Raw genomic sequence first — 26,118 nt, 5'->3', positions numbered from 1 at the left:
TTGTTTATCTGGAGTCTCCTTATATAGTCTCATCCCAAGGGGAACTAAAACAATTAGGATAAGCCACAAAGATGTTAATAATAATGATGATGATGGCTAATATTCCTTGGAAATTAGTTTCTGCCTATCTAGGTGGTGATCCTATTTTCATTTTACAGAAAAGAAAATAAGTCTCAGAGAAACTGATTTGTTTGCCCAACGTCACACAACTCCTAAGTGGCAGAGGAGGGATTTAAAGTCAGGTCATTCTGACTCCAAAGTGTATGTTCTTTAGGCCATAAGAGGATACCTCTAACGAAAGCGTGTGTGTGTGTGTCCATGTGTCCATTCCTGTCCTGCAGGTCACTTGGCAGGAAAGGTCAGAGTGGCCATTTTAGTGGCTCAAAGGCTACTAAAGTGTCCTGAGGAGGATGGAAGCAGGTTCTTCCTTGATGAGGAATTTGTACTGGCTAGTAAGATTCTGTGTGGTATTCTGAGAGAACACAGAGAATGTGGAATCGAGAAACCGAGACTCCTCAAAAGTTTGTGTGTGACTTTTAGCAAGTCATCCAGCTCTGAGTCAGCCTTGATTCTTGTCCTATAAAATGGGGATAACAATACCTACTTGATCAGTCTCCCTGACTTTTCCTAAGAGTAAGCTGATGCAGTTGTGTAGGACAATGCTTTGGCAACTGTATGGAGCATTATACAAATTACAGTTTTCCCAAGTTCAGTAATAAACATAATGTTTTGTCGTTTGCAAAGGAACATTTTGCATATCAATTATTTAAAACCTTACTACAGGATAACGAAAATTTTGGATGGGAAACATATCCAGTGCATTACTATTTTATGTTTAATTACTTACAACTAGCTCTTATTAGAGCAACACTGTTGCTTGTTTTGCTTTATTTTTGTTTGTTTTTAAATAGTAAAGTCTTATTTGCACAAGAAATCTTAGATTTTTTGTTTCTAAACTGTGTTAATTCAAGTCTTGAAATACAGGCAAAGAAAGAAGAAGGTGAAGAACGCCTGTAGCACTCTTCACCCCGCTCTTACGATTGTTAGCATCTTGGTGTACTGAGCCGATCATCAAGATCTCAGGTCCTGATAATGGCACTGGTGCTTTTTATTATCAGTGTGACGTACAAACTCAGTTTCTATAGTACCCGCCTGGAGGCTGGAAAAAAACTTATAAAGAAATATTAATCATTTTAGTCAAGATGATTTTTTATGGACCACAGAAATTGTTTTTATGAGTTTGCTTCTGCCTCTCCTATTAGACATCTTTGTTGAAGAAATTGTTAATGAACTAATTAAAAGAGAACCGGAGCCTAGGGTGGGGCCCTAACAGAAACTAAATTTCTCTTCTCGCTGGTTAGCTCATGGGAACCAAGGGCAGTTCCAAACTGTGGGCTTCCTTAGATATTCTTAGCAGTAAAACCTTCCCACCATGTATATTAGAATTATGATTTCTCCAGGAAAAACTTACGGAGAAGGCAATGAATGGCACCCCACTCCAGTACTCTTGCCCGGAAAATCCCATGGATGGAGGAGCCTGGTGGGCTGCAGTCCATGGGGTCGCGAAGAGTCAGACACGACTGAGCGACTTCACTTTGATTTTTCACTTTCATGCACTGGAGAAGGAAATGGCAACCCACTCCAGTGTTCTTGCCTGGAGAATCCCAGGGACGGGGGAGCCTGGTGGGCTGCCATCTATGGGGTTGCACAGAGTCGGACACGACTGAAGTGACGTAGCAGCAGCAGTGGCAGCAGCAGGAAAAACTACTTACCAAATGCATTACAGTTAAAAACACTGCTCCTTCTTATACTTGAGATGCTGCACAGGGCATCTGTGAACTTGATTAGCTTTTAGGGTTCAGGGAGAGGTGGTTCCCTGAAGACCTGCTTTATTTTCATCAGAAACTCATGATGATTGCCTTTGCATTGGGTAAGTGTATTTTACTGTTTCACTGGCAACAGAACTCGAGCATGTTGGCCTCTTTTCTAACCTGTAGAACTAGAGGACTAGAACCCTTTTCTGTGTTCTGTTTCCACTGACTCTCAAGAAATGTTTCTGGCCAGATACAATCAGGGCAACAGAATAAATAGCAGCCTAGCGGGCTGCAGTCAGTCGATGGGGTCGCAAAGAGTTGGACACGACTGAGTGACTGAACTGAACTGAACTGTCCTGTCAGTTTCTCCAGGCAGAGTCTGCTCTAAAAGGACTTCTGGGGACTTCCCTTTCAGTCCAGTGGTTAGGACTCTGCACTTCCACTGCAGGGGGTATGGGTTTAATACCTGAATGGGGAAGGAGGATCCCACATGCTGTGCAGTGCAGCCAAAAAATAATATATAAATTATTTTATTAAAATGTGCCAACAGATCATGTGTCTGGTGAGGTGCTTAAAAAAAAACAGATTTAAAAAAAAGGAACTTCTGTCACTTGGAAATTTCTGGGCACTGGTAAGATCCCAACGGTCCTCTGGTAATCTACTGGTGACATGTTGCAGTAAACCCGCAGATTAGGCATGAACAATTCTGTTTCATACTTGTATGTAGTTTTCTAGATTTATTTTCTACATCCTTACCCAGTACAAATTTGTCAAAGATTTCATTTAGGAAATGTAAATGTCCTAAGAGATTTTGAAGAGAGATCTTGCTTGTGCCTGTTTTTAAAGTGTATTCAGTTTAATCCAACACCCCATTCTTTTGCCAGAACTTCACTTTTATGTCTCTACATGAGCAGGACATAACATGAATTGCTTCATCTCTCTTCATGACTTTGCCATTTCTTTTCTTCCTTGTAACTGAATTGTTGCATGGGTGTATTTTTTTTTTTTTAACTCGTAGATATGCCCTTCTTTATGTTGTGCAAGGGAGAATGTATTTTATTTGCCTGCTTATATACTTTAAAGCAGCTTTATTGAGATATAGTTGACATACAATAGACATATAATAAACAAAGATTTGCAAAGTTTTGACATGTCTGGTTGTTTAGTTGCTCAGTCGTGTCCAGCTCTTTGTGACCCCATGGAATGCCATGTGCCACGCTTCCCTGTCCTTCACTATCTCCTGGAGTTTGTTCAAACTCATGTCCATTGGGTTGATGATGCCATCCAACCATCTCATCTTCTGTTGCCCCCTTCTCCTCCTGCCTTCAGTCTTTCCCAGAATCAAGGTCTTTTCCAATGAGTTGGCTCTTCACATCAGGTGGCCAAAGTATTGGAGCTTCAGCATCAGCATCAGTTTGCACCCATGAAACTATCACCATAATCAAGATAATGAATATGTCCATCATCCCCAGCAGTTTCCTTGTGCCTCTTGGTAACCCGTTCCTCCCACCCTTTCTAATCCCTGCTCCAGCTTCCTTAGGCACACCCTGATCTGCTTTCTGTCACTGTACATTAGTTTGCATTTCCTAGAATTTTATGTAAATGAATTCATACAGTATATAATCTTTTTTTGGTCTGACTCCTTTTATGCAACTTAATTATTTTAATTCATCCATGTTGTGGATCGCAACAAACTGTGGAAAATTCTTAAAGAGATGGAAATACCAGACTACCTTACCTGCCTCCTGTGAAACCTGTATGCAGGTCAAGAAGCAGCAGTTAGAACTGGACACAGAACAACGGACTGGTTCCAAATTGGGAAGCGAGTATGTCAAGGCTATATATTGTCATCTTGCTTATTTTTAACATATATGCAGAGTACATCATGCGAAATGCTGGACTGGATGAAGCACAAGCTGGAATCAAGATTTCCGGGAGAAATATCAGTAACCTCAGATATGGAGATGATACCACCCTTATGGCAGAAAGTGAAGAGGATCCAAAGAGCCTCTTGATGAAGGTGAAAGAAGAGAGTGAAAAAGCTGGCTTAAAACTCAACATTCGAAAAGCTAAGATCATGGCATCTGGTCCCATCACTTCATGGCAAATAGACGTGGAAATGATGGAAACAGTGCCGAACTTTATTTTCTTGGGCCCCAAAATCACTGCAGATGGTGACTGTAGTCATGAAAGTAAAAGATACTTGCTCCTTGGAAGAAAAGCTATAACAAACCTAGACAGCATATTGAAAAGCAGAGACATTACTTTGCTGACAAAGGACCGTATAGTCAAAGCTATGATTTTTCTGATAGGCATGTATGGGTGTGAGAGTTGGACCATAAGGAAGGCTGAATACTGAAGAATTGCTGCTTTTGAGCTCTGGTGTCAGAGAAGACTCTTGAGAGTCCCTTGGACTGCAAAGAGATCAAACTAGTCAATCCTAAAGGAAATCAGTCCTGAACATTCACTGAAAGAACTGCTGCTGAAGCTGAAACTCCAATACTTTGGCCACCTGATGTGAAGAACTGACTCATTAGAAAAGACCCTGATGCTGGGAAAGATTGAGGGCAGGAGGAGAAGAGGACAAGATGGTTGGATGGCATCACTGACTCAATGGACATGAGTTTGAGTAAGCTCGAGGAGACGGTGACAGACAGGGAAGTCTGGTCTGCTGCAGTCCATGGGGTCGCAAAGAGTGGACACCACTGAGTGACTGAACAACAACAACAAATCCATGTTGTAATGTGTAGCAATAGTTCATTCCTTTTAATTGCTGAATAGTGTTCCACTGGAGAAGGCAGTGGCACCCCACTCCAGTACTCTTGCCTGGAAAATCCTATGGAGGGAGGAGCCTGGTAGGCTACAGTCCATGGGGTCGCTAAGAGTTGGACACGACTGAGCGACTTCACTTTCACTTTTCCCTTTCATGCACTGGAGAAGGAAATGGCAACCCACTCCAGTGTTCTTGCCTGGAGAATCCCAGGGACGGCAGAGCCTGGTGGGCTGCTGTCTATGGGGTCGCACAGAGTCGGGCATGACTGAAGCGACTTAGCAGCAGCAGCAGCAGTATGGAAATATCAGTTTGTTTATCCATTTGTCTGTTGATAGAGATTTGGATTGTTTCCATTTTTTGGCTATGAACATAAAGCTGTTAGAACTTGTGGTTGCCAAGGGGGAGGAGCAGTAAGGGAAGGATGTTTTGAAAGTTTGGGATTAGCAGATGCAAACTGTTGTATATAGAATAGATAAAGAACAAGGTCCTACTATATGGTACATGACTTAGTGACTGAAAAACAGCTGTATGGCACAGAGAACTATATTCAGTATCCTGTACTAAACAATAATGGAAAAGAATATGAAAAGAATATACATAACTCAATCACTTTGCTGTATAGCAGAAACTGACAGAACATTGTAAATCAACTGTACTCAATAAAATAAATTAAAAAAAGGAAGCTGTTACAGACATTCATGTACAGGTCTTTGTGTAGACAGATGCTTTCTTTTCACTTGGGTAAACTCCTAAATATCTGAATCATTTAGGTCTGTATTTAACTTTTTAAGAAATTGCCAAATTATTATCTGAAATGATTGTGCCATTTTACATTCCCACGAGTGGTGTATGAATGTTTCAGTTTCTCTACATCCTCACCAACACTTGATATTGTCAGTCTTTTTAATTTTAGCCATTTTAGTAAATATGTAATGTGATTTTGATTTGCATTTCCCTAATGATCAGTGTTGGTGAGCATTAGTTCATGCACTTATTTGCTATCGGTATAATATCTGTTTACATCTTTTGCTTGCTTTTTGATTGGATCGTTTGTCTTCGTATTAGTGAGTTTTGAGAGTGTTTTTTTATATTTTAGATAGAAGTTATTTATCCTGTATATACTTTAAAATATTTTCTTTCACTCTGTGGCTTGTCTTCTCATTCTCTCAGCACTGTATTTTAGGAACTTCTCCAGTGATCCAGTGGATAATGGACCTACATTTGCAATGTAAGCAGTGTGGGTTGACCCCTCTTTGTGAAACTTAGATCCTACATTCTGTGTGGTGCAGCCAGAAAACAAACAAACAAAAAAACCAACAAACAAAAAACCCAATGTGTTTCAAAGAGCAGAAGCTACTGTTTTTAATGAAATTCAATTTGTGCTTTTATGGGTCATGCTTTGGTGTTATAGCTAAGAAATCTTTGTCTAATGTAAGGTTACAAGGGATTTCTCCTGTGTTTCCTTCAGAATTTTAAATTTTGCATTTAATTCTGTGCTCCATCTTGATTTAATTTTTGTCTTGTGTGCAAGATATGGGTTGAAGCTTTTTTTGTTTGTTTAATTGTTTCAGTGCCATTTACTGAAAAGACTATCCTTTCACTGGTGAGTTGCCCTAGAACCTTCTTTGAAAATCATGTGTTGTCCATATATGTGTCTTTACCCCAACACACTATATTGTTTTGATTACAGGAGTTTTATGATAAAATATGAAAATCAAGTAGTGTTTGTTCTCCAACTCTATTCTTCTTGCCAGCTAGTATTTTTTACTTATGAAAGTTTTGTTTCAGGTCTAGACTATTAGAGCAAGTGGAGCAGGCAATGGCACCCCACTCCAGTACTCTTGCCTGGAGAATCCCATGGACGGAGGAGCCTGGTAGGCTGCAGTCCATGGGGTCGCTAGGAGTCGGAGATGGCTGAACGACTTCACTTTCACTTTTTACTTTCTTGCATTGGAGAAGGAAATGGCAACCCACTCCAGTATTCTTGCCTGGAGAATCCGAGGGACGGGGAAGCCTGGTGGGCTGCCGTCTATGGGGTCGCACAGAGTCGGACACAACTGAAGCGACTTAGCAGCAGCAGCAGCAGCAGCATTAGAGCAAGAGTACTAACTATAACGAACAATAACTTTCATTTTGTTTGCCGAGACTTATAACTATTCAAAGAGTCAGCAAGAGCATGAGCAATGGAATCAGATCTGGTTCTGAAACATGGTTCTATCACTGATTAACTGTATGACTCTGGTCAAGTTACTTATCATCTCAAAGTCTCAGGCTCCTCCACTGTAAAATAGGGATGATAACATTTACCTCATAGTATTATTTTAGGAACAAATTAGAAAATATACAAATCTCTGATATAATTTTTGCTTAATATATGTTAATTTAGTTAAAAAAATTAATGCAATAAAATATATAGTATTTAGTTACCTAAGGCAGATATAATCAAAATGTCTTTGGCATTCTCATTTCTCTTATTTTATCTTTTTTTTTGGCCACGTGACTTGCAGGATCTTAGCCCCTACCAGGAATCTAACTGGGCCCCAGCAATGAGAGTACAGAGTCCTAACCACTGACCACCAGGGAATTCCTTTATTTTATCTTCATTTTAAAGTCTTTTGAGTGATTATTATTTAGTTTCAAGAATTATATATAGTTTTGAGGTTTGAATTTGAACACTTTTAGATTTAGCAAAATGTACTAGTGTTTCTCATACATCTGTGTTACATTCAGATGGAAGGGTTAAAATACCAACAGAGTGGTGGTTGAATGAGGTTATTCAGTGCTGGGGGTGTGTAGAGGCAGATATAAACCATCACTTTTGAGGCATAGAATATTCCAGCCAAGGAAAATCTGGCTCCATGGGATCACACATGCCTGGAAGATAAATAACGATTGTAAATCTGAATTTTTCTTTGATAGTGACTTGGGGTAGACATTGACCTGTCTCTCCTGTGTTTAGGTGAAGGTAAAACTTGAGTTTTTGCTGAAAATTGAATTAAGCAATATTTTAAAAAATCCTCCATATATCATAAGAAAAATACTAATAACTGAATTTGGAAATGGATAAAGGATATATACAGGGAGTTTGAAGTTGAAGCCAGAATTTTTAGTAGACATATGAAAAGAATCTTAACCTCACTTGTATGTAGTGAAATAAAAATCAAAGCCTCAATGAAATACCATGTTAGGTACATCATATTGGCAAAGAGTAATAAGGTTGATAATAGCAAATATTGGCAAGGATGTCAGGGAAAGTAACTAATTAACTTGTGACTGGTGGGAGTATAAATTGGTAAACCATTTTTGAAAGCTATTTGGCAATACCTAATGAAATTGAACATGGATATTCCCTGAGATCCAGCCCTTTCTTTCCTTGGTGTTTACTCTAGGGGAATTCTCATACATATTCTGGGAGAGACATGGACAGAATGTACATTGCAACATGCTTTCTCATAGTAAAGAATCAAAAACTACCTAACCTGTCTCTCTGCCTTTTTCTCCCTTTCTCTGTCTCTCTCACACACATACACGTAGCGAGTTATTTCCTGAACCATTTATAAGTCACAATACTCATGACATTTACCCCTAAAGCTGTTTTTTTAAAAACAGAGCTCTGAAGCAGATGTAAAAAAAATGTTAACATGTTTGATTTTGCTGGTGGGACATATAGATCTGGTATTTTCTATTCTTCTCTGTATTTGTGAGCTATTAAAAAGAAATATGATTTTTGTTTCCCTTTTTTGCTTTTTTTTCTTCTTTAAAAATTTCTTCTAATCTCTCACTTCAGACCAAGCATCTTTCCCTTTCTGTATCTTGTTTGATTTAAATCTTTAATGTGTCTTTGGCTCTTTTCCTCACATGATTTGATGTATCTCCAAGGTATTTATTTTGTGTCCAGAGTTCTTTAGACATTTGTTTGCTCCTGCTCATCTCCACTCAATATACATAAGCTACTCCTTTGGTAGTAGTGGGGATGTGAGTTGACGATTAGAACTTAACTTTTGTGTTTCATGACAGGAAAGCTTTGTAGAGTTTTTTTTGTTTGTTTGTTTGTTTAAAATATTGCGCTATCTGCCTGTCTTGGTATTTAAGATATTTCTGTGTAGGGAGGGATGTTTGTTTTAGTGTATGACAGATATGTATAATGAAGATTAGATCATGCACTTCTAACTTGAATTTACAAAGAATTGTAATAAACAATTCTTAATCTTCAAAAGAGATGCTTGGGGTGCCCCCTCAGTTGGCCTGCCTAACACAGTATTGTTTAGCTGCCGGAATGCGTCTCTGCCCATGTCAAGCTCACTTTACATGGACATGCTTCTAGTTCCCCATTTTCTTTCATCTGCTTCTTTGGTAAACAGATGACAGAAACTTCCTCTGCCTGATCCTTCTAGGACATGCTGCAAATTTAGCTCAGACGCCAGCTGGCTGTATGTGTCTTTGGCTATTCATAGAAAGGGAGGGTTTAACCTTCCTTCCTTCTGAAGAAACCTGAATTTTTTCCATGAGTCTGAATCTGTTTGCCAAGGGCTGTTTGGAATTGAAGCTCCTAGGGAATAGAAAAAGATCTCTCTTTTTGTGAACTTGAACAATCTTTTAAAAAACTACATTGATAATTTATTTCTTTAAAAAAATTAATTTATTTTAATTGGAGAATAATCACTTTACAATGCAGTGATGGTTTTTGCCATACATCAACATGAATTAGCCAAAGATACACATGTGTCCCTCCAATCCTGAACCTTCCTCCCACCTCCCTCCCCAACCTATCCCTCTGGGTTGTCCCAGAGCACCAACTTTGGGTGCCCTGCTTCATGCATCAAACTTGCACTGATCATCTATTTTACATATGGTAATGTACATGTTTCAATGCTATTCTCTCAAATCATCCCACCCTCACCTTCTCCTGTTAAGTCCAAAAGTCTGTTCTTTACATCTGTGTCTCCTCTGCTGCCCTGCGTGTAGGATCGTTGGCACTGTCTTTCTAAATTCCATATATATGTGTTCATATACAGTATTTGTCTTTCTCTTTCTGACTTACTTCACTCTGTATAATAGGCTTCAGGTTCATTCACCTCATTAGAACTGACTCAAATACATTCCTTCATGTATTTATGTATCCTCAAATACATTACTTTTCCTGAGTTTTATACATGTTACCACAACTTCCTTATCCATTCATCTAGGTTGCTTCCATGTCCTGGCTATTGTAAATAGTGCTGCAGTGAACACTGGGATACATATGTCTTTTTCAGTTCTGGTTTCCTTGGTGTGTATGCCCAGCAGTGGGATTACTGGGTCATATGGCAGTTCTAGTCCCAGTTTTTAAGGTATCTCCACAATCTTCTCCATAGTGGGTGTACCAGTTTGCATTTCCACCAACAGTGTAAGAGGGTTCTTTTCTCTCCACACCCTCTCCAGCATTTATTGTTTGTAGAGAGTCTTGAGAGTCCTGGGCAAAATGTGTTCATGTCTCAGTTCAAAAGAGATTTTTTTCTTGTCCATTTAGACTTCTTGCCCAGGCTTGGTAAGAATTGAACAGGTTTTGTGACAATATTTACTACAACATTAGTCTCAGTGGGATTCCCTCGTGACTCAGATGGTAAAGAATCTGCCTGCAGTGCAGGGGACCTGGGTTTGATACCTGGGTCAGGAAGATCCCCTGGAGAAGGATGGCAACCCACTCTAGTATTCTTGCCTGGAGAATTCCAGGGACAGAGGAGCCTGGTGAACTACAGTCCATAGGGTTGCAAAGAGTTTGATATGATTGAGTGACTAACACTTTGTCTCAGTACATTTGGTAATTTTCATAAATCTTTTAACATCATAAATATCAAACTACCATGTCCCTGCTTTTATTTTTTTCTCATGTCCTAAATTTGCAAACTGGTTACTGGATGTAAGTGTCTTTATGGTGATGATTGGATGTTTCAAATTTTATATTTCTATTAATAACATCTATCACAGTGTCTGGAAGATAATACCTTCTCAGTATATGTCTGTACCTAGAAAATATGGCTGAATATATGGTGGTAAAACATATTCCAAAGTCACTGTTCTAATTTTATCTTTCTTCAATTTTTTTCAACTCTTCTGTTTTCATCTCTCTTAACTCAAAGTCTTAGGTGGTTTCTAACATCATTTGTACTGCTTCCTATAATTCTTCCTTCATACCTGTTCCCCCAAATTTTGTTCAGTCAAAAATAAATAAGGCTTTATTTTCTCCCTTGGGCTTTGTCCTTCATGTTTAAATGATTTTAAACATTGTTTGTATCTCTGTCTGATTCTTCTATTATATCAAGCTCTTGCTGATGGGTATGCCTGCTGACCCTGGCTTACGGGAAACTAGTTGTTTCCACATAAGTCTGTGATTTGTGAGCTCACTTTCAGTGAAGTTTTAGTCTGTGGGAATCCTGGGTTACCTGAATCAAGGACACATTTCTCTAGATAGATATTGTTTTTTCTTCTTGGCACCATCAGGGTATCCTTGGCCTAGAACCAATTTTTATAACTATTTTCCAGCTCGAAAGTTTCTAGACTATACAGGGGCCTTCCTAGGTGGTGCTAGTCGTGAAGAATCCACGTGCCAATGCAGGAGACACAAGAGACGTGGGTTTGATCCCTGGGTTGGGAAGATTCCCTGGGGTAGGAAATGGCAATCTGCTCCAGTATTCTTCAAATCCTAAAAGCACAGGAGGGCAAACTCTGGGGATACACATGCTCAGTGGAGACACTTTTGTTCTTCCACCAAGAATCTGGGCCAAGGCATTGCTTTGCCATCTGCCCAGGGAGTGTTTAGCTTTTTCTGGAGCCCACCATTGTTCCTTAGGAATCTTTCTTCAAGACCACTTTCTATATCTTCCCGTTTTAATTCTCTACCTCACCTTCCATCCCGGAGCAAGTGTTCAGTCCCAAGCCCCTGGAGTATGGCTTCTCCCTGCAGGGTAGTAAGTTCATGTGCTTCCAGCTTTGGATCTCAGTTTATTCCTTATTTCTTGCCCCAGACCATTTAACTTTTTGCAAGCTCATTTAAATGAACGTTTACTATATGTTTGTCACATTTTCCCCAGAATTTCTTAGGAATTATAAGGGAAAGTTTTTTTGACTATCAAGGCAACTTCTATGATGATGTTCTTGCTTCCATTTTTTGTTGTTTGTTTTTGAATTTTATGTTTAAATTCCTTTTTCATTGTTCAGATCTTTTGCTCTTGGTAGATGTACACCCCACATTTTGTAAGCAAGGTTTCTGTGTATGGGCTATGACCCATAGGACACAAAAGGATGACTGCTGATGTCTCCTAGACATCTGGAACAGAGGCTAACAAGCTAAAGTCCTATAATCTATTTTTAATTGGATAATAATTGCTTTACAATGTTGTGTTGGTTTCTGCCTTACAACAGCGCAAATCTGTCATAATTTTATATATGCCATCCCTCTTGAGCCTCCCTCCCCTGTCCCATCCATGTTGCTTGGTCATCACTTGCTTCCACTTTTATAAAGAAAAAAGTTTCAAGTTGGTAGCCAGGAGCCCCAATTTTTTGACATCAGTTTGCTGTGTTGGCAAGTCATACAATATATCCAAGGGCTCAGAGTCCATATCTTTTAAACGGTGGTAGCAAGACTTAACAACAAAGTTCTGAAAGATGTGTCTCCCCTGATACGGATGTCATAAGATTTAAATAATAGAATATTTGAGAAGGCATTCTGAAAAAAAATTAAAAGCACTGCATCAGTACCAGATGGGTTTTGTTTCTTCTTTTAGATACCATAGGGATATCATTGGCCAATGACCTATTTTTACTAGTATTATTATTAGTATTTTCTTTTCCCTGGAGCCTTCCCTCTCCTTCTACCATTGCATCTCCTACTCCATTTGTCTAGCTTATGACAGGTAGAGTGGCCGTTTACTTAGAGGATGAACTGCAACTTCCTGGCTGGTTTCACCTCGTTGGGTATGGTGATGGATGTGACTCTGATATTCACCCCTCAACTTATGATCCTGTACGTCACTCAGGTTCCTTGCTTGAGAGCAGGTGTTGGCAACCCTTGGTCAATAGTAGTAATGCATTGTTATTTTGGGTAAGGTCTTAATAACACATGAAATTGTTTATATGATTCTGCTGCTTCAGTGAACCGAAGAACTACTGCCTGAATATAGATCTTCTCTGCTTTGCCTGTTTATGGCTTGTCACTGAAGGAGAGTATCAATTGGCATGCTGCTAAGTCGCTTCAGTCGTGTCCGACTCTGTGTGACCCTGTAGACGGCAGCCCACCAGGCTCCACCATCCCTGGGATTCTCCAGGCAAGAATACTGGAGTGGGTTGCCATTTCCTTCTCCAGTGCATGAATGAGAAAAGTGAAAGTGAAGTCGCTCAGTCGTGTCCGACTCTTAGCGACCCCATGGACTGTAGCCTACCAGGCTCCTCTGTCCATGGGATTTTCCAGGCAAGAGTACTGGAGTGGGGTGCCATTGCCTTCTCCACCAATTGGCATAGGTCTTCAGAAAGCTATAGGAAACATTTAAATGCATATTAAGAGGAAAAATAGGATTTATAATCAAGGAGTTTTTACGGCATGATCTCATGTAACACACCCATATAATAATAATATAAAAACTTCAATTTGAACAAGTCATGTCATAAAAGGGCCTACAGGATGAGTAAAGCCTGTTGTATAATGATGGACCAACCAGATTTGAATATTGGTATTTTTTGGCTCTTATTTGAGGCCAAGTTCTCAAACAGAGCATTGACTTCGCTTCAGGTCAAATTAAAGTCATAATTTGGGTTGGGTTAGTCCTTGTTTAAATCACTTAAGTGAGGTTTAATTTGTTGAACCAAACTCTGGAACCATTTCAATTTATGAAAGAACATATAATTATGTAACTTTTATCCTATTGCCCAATAGATACTTTTCAGTTATTTTAGAGGATTCAAATAGAATATAAAGCTAAAAAGGAAAGTGCTTATAGAAATATCAATAGACGAAATAGAAGTAGAAGACATTTGTGAAAGTCTGATCTCAGTTATTTGTATAGTTCACTGTATAAATTAATACTTGATTCCAAATAAGCAAATATGCTTTTAAACATTGAATCTTTATTTTCACAGAAAGGATGATATGGCAATAAGAGGGTTAACTGTGGTTTTATATCTTACTGAATTTTCCAAGCCGTAGTGTTATAATAGTGTTAGTGGCTCAGTCCTGTCCAACTCTGTGATTCCATGGGCTGTAGGCTGCTGGGCTCCTCCATTCATGGAATTCTCCAGGCAAGAATACTGTAGTGGGTTGCCATTTCCCTCTCCAGGGGATGTTCCCAACCCAGGGATTGAACCTGGGTCTCCTGCATTGCAGGCGGTCTCTTAACTGACTAAGCTACCAGGAAAGTCCTTTTCTAAGGCATATCATTATCTAATATGGAATAGTAATGTGACTGCCCTACTTCTCTTATATGTAGTGATTGCCTGCAGCATACATAGACAACATAAATTCCAAATTAATTCAAATCCCCTCTTTTGATCCACTGAAAAGTTAGTTAATCCCTTCATAAAACCTATTTACCAGACCTCCTAACAAATAGGCTGACTTGAAGATCAGTTCTTGTCTTGTTCCCTGCCTACCATCTGTTTTAGATATTAGTGAGTCACGAAATGCCTAAAAGCTATAGTCTGAAAGAGACTGAAAGCAGAGGACCTGAACTGTCAGAAAACAAAGTAACATCCTTGGGCTTTAAGGGCTGTTAGGTATATTGTCTAATCAAGCAATGATAGAAATGATTAAAATCAATAGTGACTCTACAAATGTCAAAACTAAAATGCGTCCTAGTTTCTGGAGAAACCGCCAAGACGGTGCATAGGCTTTGGTTACCTTTGTTATAGGATAGCTGCTGAAAGTTTGTAGCGGAGGCCATGCATGTAGACTAGTTGAGTTTGGTCAGTTTATGCTGAGCACCTAGTATGGGCTTTCCCTGTGGCTCAGCTGGTAAAGAATCCACCTGCAATGCAGGAGACCTGGGTTCGATCCCTGGGTTGGGAAGAGCCCCTGGAGAAGGGAAAGGTTACCCACTCCAGTATTCTGCCCTGGAGAATTTCATGGGCTGTATAGTCCATGGGGTCGCAATGAGTTGGACATGACTGAGTGACTTTCATTTCACTTCACTTCTTCACCTAGTATGGTGCTACTTTAGGGAGAGAGGTAAGACCTGTCTGTACTCTGTGAGAGTTCTCAGTCTTCAAGGGAAGATATTGTTACTGAACCAAACTTGGATCTGCTCGCCTGTGTGCAGTAAAGACAATCTACTGATACTGGATTGTGGTGAAGGAACATGCAGCATTTATTGCAAGGCCAAGCAAAGGAGTATGGGCGACCGATGCTCAAAACTCCTGAATTCCTTGATGGCTTTCAGGGAAAGGTTTTTAAAGTCAGGGTGATGGAGAGGGTTTTGGGGTATGTGATCAGTTTGTGGCCATTCTTCTGGTTGGTTGGTGGTGAGGTAATTGGGTGTCAGCATCCTCAACATTCTGGTTCCAACTTGTCTGGGATCTACGTGCTTATGTCAGCATGCAGTTAACTTCTTTGTCTTGGTGGAGGTTTCAGTATCTGCAAAACAACTCAAGGATGTGGCTCAGGATATTATCTATAGCCCTCGAGGAGGAACAAAAGGTCCTAGATTTTGTTTTATGTCTATATTATTTTCTCTTTTCTTTGTTCCTGCATTTTCTCATTTTGATTAAATTTGTTCTTTGGAACTAGGGGAAAGCCTTGGAAGCTAAAGTTTTTCTACAAACAAGGCAGGTAGAGGACACAGATGGGGGTTCTGTCCTGGGAAGACCCCTTGGGTCCTTCTGGGTTACAGTACCTCACAACTATCTATGCTGTGACAGTAATGGCTACCATGGAACACTGGCTGTGCATGCAACAAGCCTCATACCTGCCAAGGACTGACTGACTTACATTGTCTTGAATGCTCTTATCAGTCCTCTAGGGAGGTATTATCTCCAATTTACAGATGGGGAAGCAGTATTTTTTTCCCTTGCCTGTTATCATGCAGCAATATGTTGAATGCCATGCAAAGGACTTAGTCTGGAATCTGACAGGTGAAGGTCTAATCTTGACTCTGCTATATACCTGTGGAGTCTTGAGGACATTTCTTAATTTATTTGAGCCATAGTTTCTCATCTGTACAACAGAGTTGGTAATATCTGCCTCAGCTCTCAGCTTCAGTGTCAGCACCCTCAGAAAGGCCTTACTCAACCACTCTAAGGAATCTTATTCCCATCTTCACAGTCACTTGATCTCATTATCCTGTTTTCATTTTGTTATAATCTTTATCACCATCTGAAAGGATCTCATGTGTCATTGGGTTACATGACTATTATCAGCCTTCCCACTTGATTGTAAATTTCATGAAGGCATGAAGTCATAGTCACCCCTCTGTCCCCAGAATCTGGTTCCTGACACACAGTAGGCATTCAATAAGTGTTACATGAATGGGCAGTAGTCTAAGCAACAGTAATGGAAAATAATTGTATTTATATTTCATGTCCTTGTGAATAGTTTCACTAGGTTTTCTTAGAAAGAAAATAAGTCAATGAAAGCTTTAAACTGTACTGTTAGGTAGAAGCTTTGAAATTTTTTTACCCATACTGAAGATTTAAAGAGAAATTATTTAATCATCCAGTGCATGATGGGCCATCTTGACCTGAGCTGGGCTTTAATAAAAGGAGCAGTGAGGTAAATACAACATACAGACACAGAAATGGGGATCTTTCCTTCATGTGACTGGGGGAGATGCTGAGAGAAATGTGTAACCAGCACTAATCTGAATAGATGTTTGGCCTTCACTCTCTCCCACAAGCATTAACCTCAGAGTAAGTGACATGTCATACTGTATCTACCAAAGGCACCTCCGGCCGGTACTGACTTGTTTATCTTTGCCATCGTTTCAGGATTCTGAGAAGCGAACCCCACTTCACGTGGCTGCGTTTCTGGGAGATGCAGAGATAATTGAACTCCTGATTCTGTCAGGTAAATATCAGCTGTACTTAAAAGTCAATGGCATGTGAAAATTTAAATAACCAATTTACTAGATTGACTACTACAAAGAACCCAAACAAAGTTTCTTTGTTGTGCTTGTGGACATTTATTTGATCATTGATTTTATCAGTAGACAAGGGACAGTACAAGACATTCTTCTTATTGAAAAATGACTTCTCCAGTAAAACTTTTATGTTGCTTTGAAAGTCTGATTCCTGACCATCTTAACAAGTAGTCAGGCCCAGTATTGTGGATGCATTCTGTACATTTGGATATCTGTTTCTTTCATTGTAAAAAATTAGAAATTAAAGAAGGAAAATGAATTCCTTAAAGTCTACATGAATACACATAGGTGTGTGTGTGTATTTACATATTTTTTAATTGCATTGCAAAACAGTATTATTTTGTTTGGAGGTTAGGTTAGATAACATGACTATAATGTAATCAAAGCATAAAAATATGGGAAAAAATGAAACATCAGTTTCTGGATAGTAGTTACCTCTGAGGAGGCAAATAGAGTGAGAGATGTTTTCACGGGAGAGTATAAAAGAGACAGTAATTCTGTAAAATACTTCATTTTTTAAAAATTGGGAGTAAATATTTGGCCAGCACATGTTGTGTGCATACTGGTCTTTGTGATACTGTTCTCTTTATTTTTCTATGTATTTTAAATATTTCATCAGATTTTAAAATACCAGTGCTTTCATTTTTGGAAACCTGTGTACTTGGTGGGAATCCCAGGTGGCTCAGTGGTAAAGAATCTGCCTGTCAATACAGGAGATGCAGAAGATGCGGGTTCGATCCCTGTGTCAGGAAGATCCCCTGGAGGAGGAAATGGCAACCCACTCCAGTATTCTCGCCTGGAAAATTCCCATGGACAGAAGAGCCTGGCGGGCTACAGTCCATAGAATTTCAATGAGTCGGACACGACTGCATGACTAAACAACGCATAAGCACCTTTACTTGGTACATCTCACCCAAAACCAGCATGTGCTTTCTCCTTTGAGTATTTGCTGGACAAATCCCTGGAATGGATCTAAGCATGTGCATGAGTCTCAACGTGGATTGCATGCAGGCTAACTGGCTTTCTTCTTCCTTCTTTTGGTTTGGGGAGATTCAAATCTGGAGGAAATTCTGCTGCCCAGAGACTATGCAAAAGGCCAATAATAAGGTTTTGCCTTTGTTTGCAGTAGTAAAGGGAAACTGTAGAATTCCAAAGTCAGCTCTGCAAAGATTAGGAACTGATACAGTATTGGAGCAGGTATGGAGAACACTGTGAAAAAGAAGCAAGAATGGTGCTGTGATGCACAAGGAAGATTCACATTGCCCTTATTTTTGTTGTGTTTGTGTTCTTGAGGTAGCTTTTCTCAGGAAACAAGTATTCTGTGCCTTGGAATGCTTGTACTCCATGCTCCTGACAGTCTCGTGGAGGTTAGGTTAGAATTCATGGAGTATTTTTTGTGTTCTTGAGAACAGGCCTTCCTTCTGATAATTCTAAAAGATGTTTCAAGGCTGTGTTCCAAACAAATATGTAGTGCTTGGCACTGGCACAGTCTGTGGCTAAGAGCCAGTGCACACCTGGCTGGTTGCCCCAGCAGTAGAAATTTGGCCCGTGGAAAATTGTAGGGAGAATTGGTGGAGGTGCAAAATAAAGACCTTTGTGGTATGACACCTAATGATCCCAACAAGCTCTACTTACCTTCTAAGTGTTGTTTTAAGACACAGCTCAGGGTTCTCAGAGGAATGTTTGGTTCATGACTGTGCAAATTTAGAACTTTGTCTTATATCCCCAGCTATGCTTTTTTGGGTGTTGGTTTGTTTGTTTTTCTACTTTTGAAGGGGAAGCTTTTAATTCTTCAGCATGAAGGTGATCCATCTATTTTTTCCCAGACATCTAGGGTCTGATAATCAAGAGACTTGGTTTCACCTCTCCTTTATGTGGGCATGGAGCACACCAGCCTCTTTTAAACAGGGCTCATTCAGAGCCAGGAGAAACTGTTCTGTATATCTTGATCTGTACACCTTTTTCCTTAGCCCAGTCATCTTGGAAGAATCACTGAGCTATTAATGCCTCTAGTATAATTTCAAGTGGCACATGCTATGGAATTTTTCCTCCTTCCCTCATCAAATTAGGAAGACTTAGAATATGGAAGAGAATTGTGAAGGTTCTTTAGGAATTTTACTCAACTGTGGAAACTTAGCAAACTCTTGGAATTCTCATGGTTTTAATTTCCCTGAAAGGTCCTTTATTCATTTTGTGTAGTATATTCCTAAACAAATATCATTGCAAGAGCAGTGATTTCATCTCTAGATTTACATCTGGCAGCTGACCCTTTAGGGAATCCAACCAAATTGTTTTCCAGTTTAATAATGAATGAGGTGCTAATGATTCCCATGTTGGACAAATCATTTGACTTTGCCAGAATCGCCCACTACAGATGTGTTCTCCATTGTTGTATTAACTTACAGAGCATAGTGTAACTCAAGCCCACTAAATTCCTACTGACATTATCTTTTGTTAGCTAGGCAGATGAAACCCTGAGTGTCTCTGAGTAGACAGCAAGGAATTCAGGCCCTGAAGATTTCTTCTACTTATAACTGCTTCTGGCTTTATTTTCACCACCTGCTTGTAGCTTCTGTTTTGGAACTGACCGAGTCAGGATTAAGGCAGAGAAAAGGTCAACAGCTTGCTAAATCATTTGCCTGGACATATATGAATGAGATCAGTGTGAACCAATCAATGGCTAAGAGTTAAGAGGCTAGTATTGAGATATAGGGAGCGGAGTACAGAGAAACAGCCATAGTAACAAGACCTTGTAGAGAAATTCTGGAAACACACAAGGGTTAGGGAGAGAGTTCTGAGCTGAAGGAAGAAAACTGGGAGTACACACCCTGTAATATGTGAGTGTTTGTGGGTTGTAACTATTAATTAAATTAAAAAGTTGTAACTATTAATTAAAAAAATAAATTAGAATGTAGGCCACCAAACAAGTGGTATTCCTATGAAATTATTTCCTGTGATTTTTCAAAATGTAAATTACCACTCCCAATGCAAATTGCCTCCAGAGCTGGTGACAGGTCATTCTTTTGATTCTTTCATGCATAACAAATATTCATCCTTTGAGGTTGGATTTGATTTTTTGGGGGGTCTAGAAAAAGAGGGGTAATTAAATGAGGCAATGCTGATTTTGGTCTCCAGTGTAGTGTGATTATAAAGTAATGGGCCATTTGCTGATAGGCATATAAACTGGCCCCAAAGGCAACTCCAAGGGGAGTTTTTAAAATGTTTTGAGCAGTTGCCACATATTTGGAATTATCATATACTCTTCTAAGGTCATTGCTTTGCAGGACAGTGCTCCTGGGCTATAATGAGATTTGGTCTGTTTGTTTTAAAAAAAATCAATAGCAAGCTGATCTCACTGTATTATAATCATATTTCATGTGATCTTTCTTTCATATTTATTTCTGTAATTAAAAGCCAAACGTTGGCTTAAGAATTAATTGTTCTCTCTGGCCTGTAAGATTTTTAGTCATTTGATCTATGTTTCTTCTTTTTCCTACTTGTTTCTAGATGACACGGTGAAAAGAACAGAAATATTGCCCCTGAAAATATGCTCAGAGTTCTCTTTACTCCTGTTATCTATGAAAATAAAATCAAGCAGTAATAGGAATAAGATTAAAAAAAAAAAGATGTTTCGTTTGTAATTAGAGTTCATGCCTGATAACTTTTAATTAGGTCTTGGTTTCTGGAGAATCCGTATAACCTGGTGCTTTAAAAAAAACAAAATTTAAAAATGTGCTTAGGGGAAAAAGCAGTTGCCTTTAAATCATTAGACATGCTGACTCTGTGTCCTTCAGTGCACAATGGTGCCTGACAGGCAGGTAAATAACATGAAGCTTCTTTTAGAAAAATCAGTTATAAATATTCAACTCAAACCATCTGACATCTCCCTCTGACATGTAAACAAGACTCTCCGATAGACAGAGGAAGAGGATGAGGAAGCCAGTCTCACGGGATGACACTGATGAAATACACGTCCCCATTCAGATAACTCTGCTTTTGTCATAATAATTTTGTTGTTCTGGGAGAGGTGGTTTCCCTGGCAGCTGCCTCTTCAACCTTGTGGAGGAGGATTAGTGGAGGAATGGAAGGCTTACACAGTGACTGAATCTACTCCCTAGGTTTCTAATTATCTTTCAATTTCTCAAGTGAGTCCAAAGCTGCATGAACACAGTGCTGGTGTTTGTTACACATGGGGGTGTATGTTACTTTATGTTACCCAGCAAGCTCAGTGGCATTTTTCTCCTTAAAAGAATTTTGATATTAAAAGCCACATTTGGATCTACATACAACTGTTTTTTTTAGAATTTTAGAGTACATAAATAATAGTAACTACAATATAAATGTATACATATAAATTATAAGAAAAATGGGGGGAATAGGCAAAGAATATAAATAAACAGTTCTCAGGGAATGAATTACAAGTGGCTAATAAACAAACGTATTAGAAGATGCCCAATCTCATTGTTAAATAGGCAACACAGAAATGTAAGACCGTTTTCTTCCAATCAGATTTGCAATATTTTAAGTAACTGATGTGCACAGTCACTTCAGTTGTATCCAATTCTTTGCCACCCTTTGGACTGTAGCCCACCAGGCTCCTCTGTCCATGGGATTCTTCAGGTAAGAATATGATGTTTTGCCATTTCCTTCTCCAGGGGATCTTCCCGACCCAGGGATTGAACTCACATCTCCTGTGTCTCCTGCATTGGCAGACAGGTTCTTTACCACTAGTACCACCTGGGAAGCCCTTGTAGTAACAGCAATTTAGCCCAAAACTGTTGGACCCAGTCAGTGATAAAACAGACAGGGGCCAAACAGGAGGCCTAATAGGTCACCACTGGTCCCCAGAAGAGGAAGGCAACATTTGGAATGAGGGCTGCAGACTGGGTGACTTTCTTCTGACTGGTTGGTGGTGAGGCAATTGGGCAGTGCTCCAGGAATCTTGTGCTCAGCCTGCAGTTACCATCCTCCACTTGAGTGGTGGCCCCAGTTCTGGAGAAGAACTCAAAGAGATTGTTACGCATATTCCTTGAATAATAATAATAAATAACTGATAATATCAAGTATTGATGAAAATGTGAGGAAATAAAGCAATCATACACTGTGAGTATATAAATTGGCACACTTTGAAGGGTTGAAACTATTAAAACCAGAAATGCATGGTTAATGACACAGAAGGTCCATTCCTAATTATGTATCCTAGAAAAATACTTACACGCTGCATAGAGTCATTTTATGGATGTTCATAGCAGCATTGTTTACAGTGAAATATTGGAAACATTTTCTATAGGTACACATATTTGTATATAAGACATAAATCAGAATCTCATGTACCAACTCAGAGCAGTAGTTTTCTTCAGGGAGTGAAGCAAGTCCAGCATTGGGGGTGATTCTCAAAGGGACTTTACCTAAATCTATAACAATCTATCTTTTAAAAGAAGAACACATTCATGTATTACTCGTATGATCAAAAACATGAAGTAAAATAGGTCTTTTGCTGTTCGTGATAATAGGCAATTTTTACAGCTCTGGTTCAAACTAGTTCGGCTGAGGAGACATGGCTGTGTCACCCTATCTGCCCACCCCACAGTGTGAGAGAGTTGTGAACAGCCCACAGAGGCTTCATGTGGTGTCTGTTCAAAAGCTCCCATGGAAGCTGGCTTCTTCCTACCGAAATATGTGGCTAGTTCCGGAGGAATAATTAGGGTCTTGGATAAAATGGATTTCTGCTAATCCCTTTAGCCCAGATCAAGTCTCATCAGAACCCAACTTTACAGATTTGTTTGAAATCTCACTGGCCCCTAGTATAATATACATTTGTTAAAAGACTGCTTGTCCCTAATAATTTGTCAAGAAGGATGTAGTCTGCCCTGTGAGATAAATATGCTTAATGACTAAAAATAAAATAATGTATGTGATTATATAGTTTATATTCAGGAATATATATTATATTCAGGAGTACACAAACATATATCCACACCCTTGAGAAGTTCTCCGTTCTTTAGAACCTATATTTCTAAAGTCTTGGAGAATCTCAGCTTTCTTAAAACTGTATCTCCTACCCAGTGAGACACTGTTATTTCTCTTTTAGTCTTAACCCAATTCTTGTGACATTCTAAACTCATGATCTTGCTTCTTCTACTGGACTCAGTATCGCCTCCTGTCTGGCCAGAAAGCACATGATTGATACAAAGAAAAAACAAACAAAACAAAATGTGTTGTTTGTACCAGTCATCTGACTTCGCATCAGCAGAACTTGCCCTGACTGTATTATGCCTCTAACCTGTGCTGTTTGGTTCCAGGAGCTCGTGTGAATGCCAAGGACAACATGTGGCTGACCCCACTGCACCGGGCTGTTGCCTCCAGAAGTGAAGTGAGTGATTATCTTATTTAGTCTAGCACCTCTAGTTTCTAGAAAGACAAAAATGCTTCTGCTGAATTAGGGATTCTCACTGGTGAGCAAAAGGCTCTAATGCAAAACCTCTAATGCGAGAGGGCTACCAAATTGAACAGCTGTTTATTTAAGCACCTCCTGCATGCCAGGCATGGTGTTAGGGGCTGCCTGGGGTGGTCCAAGATGACGGCATCATCCTTGACTTCAGTGAGTTCTCAGTCTGGATGGGATGCAACAGGTAAGCAGATCAGTACAGTATCATAACTGAACTGGAGGAAGAAACAAATAACTGTCTTCTTGAATAGATGTCTTCCAAGAAGAGATGTCAGTTAAGCTAGTCCTCAGAGGATGCGTAGAGGTTTACCAGGCCAAGAAAAGGAGAGAGGGCTGAGGTGGGAGAACAAATGTGCTGAAGAACAAGGGTCATGGCTGTGAACAATGGTGGGTTCAGTTGGATGTAGCTGGAACACGGGGTATAGTAGAAGATAAGTCTGATAGTAGAGGCTGGGTCAAGTAGCAGAATCCTGGGTATCCTCTGAACAGTGGGGAGTGTTGACAGCAGAGATAAGTGTAAACCTGACAGGATTTGGAACAAGTGAGGGTGAGATGGAAAAGAAGCCCCTGGGTGAATGGTGACATCGTTAACTGGGAAGGCCAGGCAAAGGAGCAAGGGGCAGGGAAGTTAATCAGTTCTGTTTGAAAGTGCTGAGTTTGGTAAATATGTCACCGAAATGTAAGCACCATGACAGTAGGGATCTGTGTTTTGTTTCTTGATGTATCCCAAGCCTGGTACATTGTAGGTGCTCAGGAAATAATTTATTTTGAATGCTGGAAATTTGGGTGAGGATGGCAAATATATCTTTTAATTGGAATGTTTTGTCTATTTACATTTAAAGTAATTATTGATAGGTGTGTTCTTATTGCCATTCCATTAATTGATTTGATTGTTTCATAGTTTTTTTCTTCTTTTGTTCTCTTCCATTGTGATTTGATGCCTATATTGAGTGTTTAGACTTTTTTCTGTTTTTTTATGTGTATATATTATAGGTTTTGGGGCTTCCCAAGTCACTCAGTGGTAAAGAGTCCGCCTTCCAATGCAGGAGACACAGGAGATGCAAGTTTGATCCCTGGGTCGGAAGAGCCCCTGGAGGAGGAAATGGCAACCCACTCCAGTATTCTTGCTTGAACAATCCTGTGAACATAGGAGCCTAGTGGACTAGTCCATAGGGTCACAAAGAGTAAGACACAGCTGAGTGACTGAGCACATGAACATTATAGGTTTTTGGTTTGAGGTTACTATATACACACACACACATTCATATTGATGATCTCAAGTTTTATATATGTATGGGGCTTCCCAAGTGGCACTGGTGGTAAGGAACTGCCTGCCAGTGCTGGAGGCATAAAAGACGTGGGTTCGATCCTAGGTCTGGAACATCCCCTGGAGGAGGACATTGCAACATACTCCAGTATTCTTGCCTGGAGAATCTCATGGACAAGGGAGTCTGGCAGGCTACAGTCCATAGAGTTGCAAAGAATCAGATACAACTGAAACAACTGAGCATGCATACATATATATATATTCACACATATATATTGCTGATCTAAGTTATATATATGTGTGTATATGTATATACACACATACATATACATATACACATATACATATACACACATATATACATATATACACACATATATATACACATATACACACATATATACATATACACATATACATATATATACACATATACATATATATGTGTGTGTGTATATATATATATATACACACATATATTAGTGATCTCTTAAGTTTGAACACATTCTAACACCCCCACATTTTTATTTTCCCCTGTTATGTTTAATATTTCTGACATCATGTTTTACATTTTTTTGTTTTGTGTATCTCTTAACTACTAATTGTGGATATAGATGATTTTACTACTTTTGTGTTTTGACCTTTCTACTGGCTTTACAAGTGATTTACTACCTTTCGTATATGTTTGCCTTTACCCGTGAGATTTTTCCTTTCATAATTTTTATATTTCTACTTGTGGCCTTTTCTTTTTCACTAGGAGAAGTCCCTTTAAGATTTCTTGTAAGGTTGGGTTAGTGGTGCTGAATTCTGTTAGTGTTTACTTATTTGCCAAATTCTCTGTCTTTCCTTCAAATCTGAATGATAACCTTGCCAGGAAGAGTGTTCTCAGTTGTAGGTTTTTTTCCTTTCATCGCTTTGAATATATAGTGCCACTCCCTTCTGGCTTGCAAAGTCTCTGCTGAACGTCAGCTTACTATATACATAACTGGTTGCTTTTCTCTTGCTATTAATTTTTAGAGTTTTTAATATTTTTTAAAATTTATTTTATTGAAGTATAGTTGTTTTACAATGTTGTGCTAGTTTCTGCTCTACAGCAAAGTGATTTAGAAATACATTTTTTTGTCATTTTAGTTATAGTATGACTTGATGTGAACCTCTTTGGGTTCATCTTGTTTGAAGCTCTGAATGTCTGTTTGGATCTGGATATCTATTTCCTTCTCTAGGTTAGGGGAGTTTTTAGCTATTATTTCTTCAAGTAAGTTTTCTGCCCCTTTCTCTTTCTTTTCTCCTTCTGGGACTCTTATATTACAATGTTAGGATGCTTGATGTGGTCCAGAGGTTTCTTAAACTATTCTTATTTCTTTTAATCCTTTTTTTCTTTTTTCTATTTAGCTTGGGTGATTTCCTCTATTCTTCCAGATCACTGATTATTCCTCTGTATCATCTAATCTACTGTTGATTCCTTCTAGTGTATTTTTCATTTCAGTTAGTGTATTCTTCAGCTTTGTTTGGTTTTTCTCTGTATTTTCTAACTGTTAAAATTCTCCAAGTTTTCATCCATTCTTTTCTGAAGTTCATTGAGCATCTTTTTTGATGATCAAAAAATGATCATTTTTGATCATTACCTTGAACTCTTTATCAGTTAGGTTGCTGTCTCTACTTTCGTTCTTTTTCTGAGGTTTTGTCTTATTTCTTCATTTGGAGCATATTTCTCT

The 26,118-nt window shown here is 39.2% G+C and overlaps 1 protein-coding gene across 32 annotated transcripts in view; it reads left to right on the top strand.

Moving 5' to 3' along the window:
• Nucleotides 1–26,118, top strand: part of ANKRD44 (ankyrin repeat domain 44) — a 314,879-nt gene that overhangs the window by 151,851 nt on the left and 136,910 nt on the right. For all 32 annotated transcript variants that reach the window (XR_014079916.1, XR_014079917.1, XR_014079925.1 and 29 more), the window contains 2 exons: nt 16,537–16,615; nt 22,991–23,061. Coding sequence is in view for 20 of the 32 variants with exons in the window: in XM_081581477.1 (XP_081437603.1) it covers nt 16,537–16,615; nt 22,991–23,061 (150 nt within the window). In the remaining 12 variants the exon portion in view is untranslated. The remainder of the gene's footprint in view (nt 1–16,536; nt 16,616–22,990; nt 23,062–26,118) is intronic.

Source organism: Giraffa tippelskirchi, chromosome 3 (genome assembly GCF_054371585.1).
Source record: "Giraffa tippelskirchi isolate mGirTip1 chromosome 3, T2T-mGirTip1v1.2.pri, whole genome shotgun sequence".
NCBI classification, from domain to species: Eukaryota; Metazoa; Chordata; class Mammalia; order Artiodactyla; family Giraffidae; genus Giraffa; species Giraffa tippelskirchi.
This window is presented reverse-complemented; position numbering and strand designations above follow the sequence as displayed.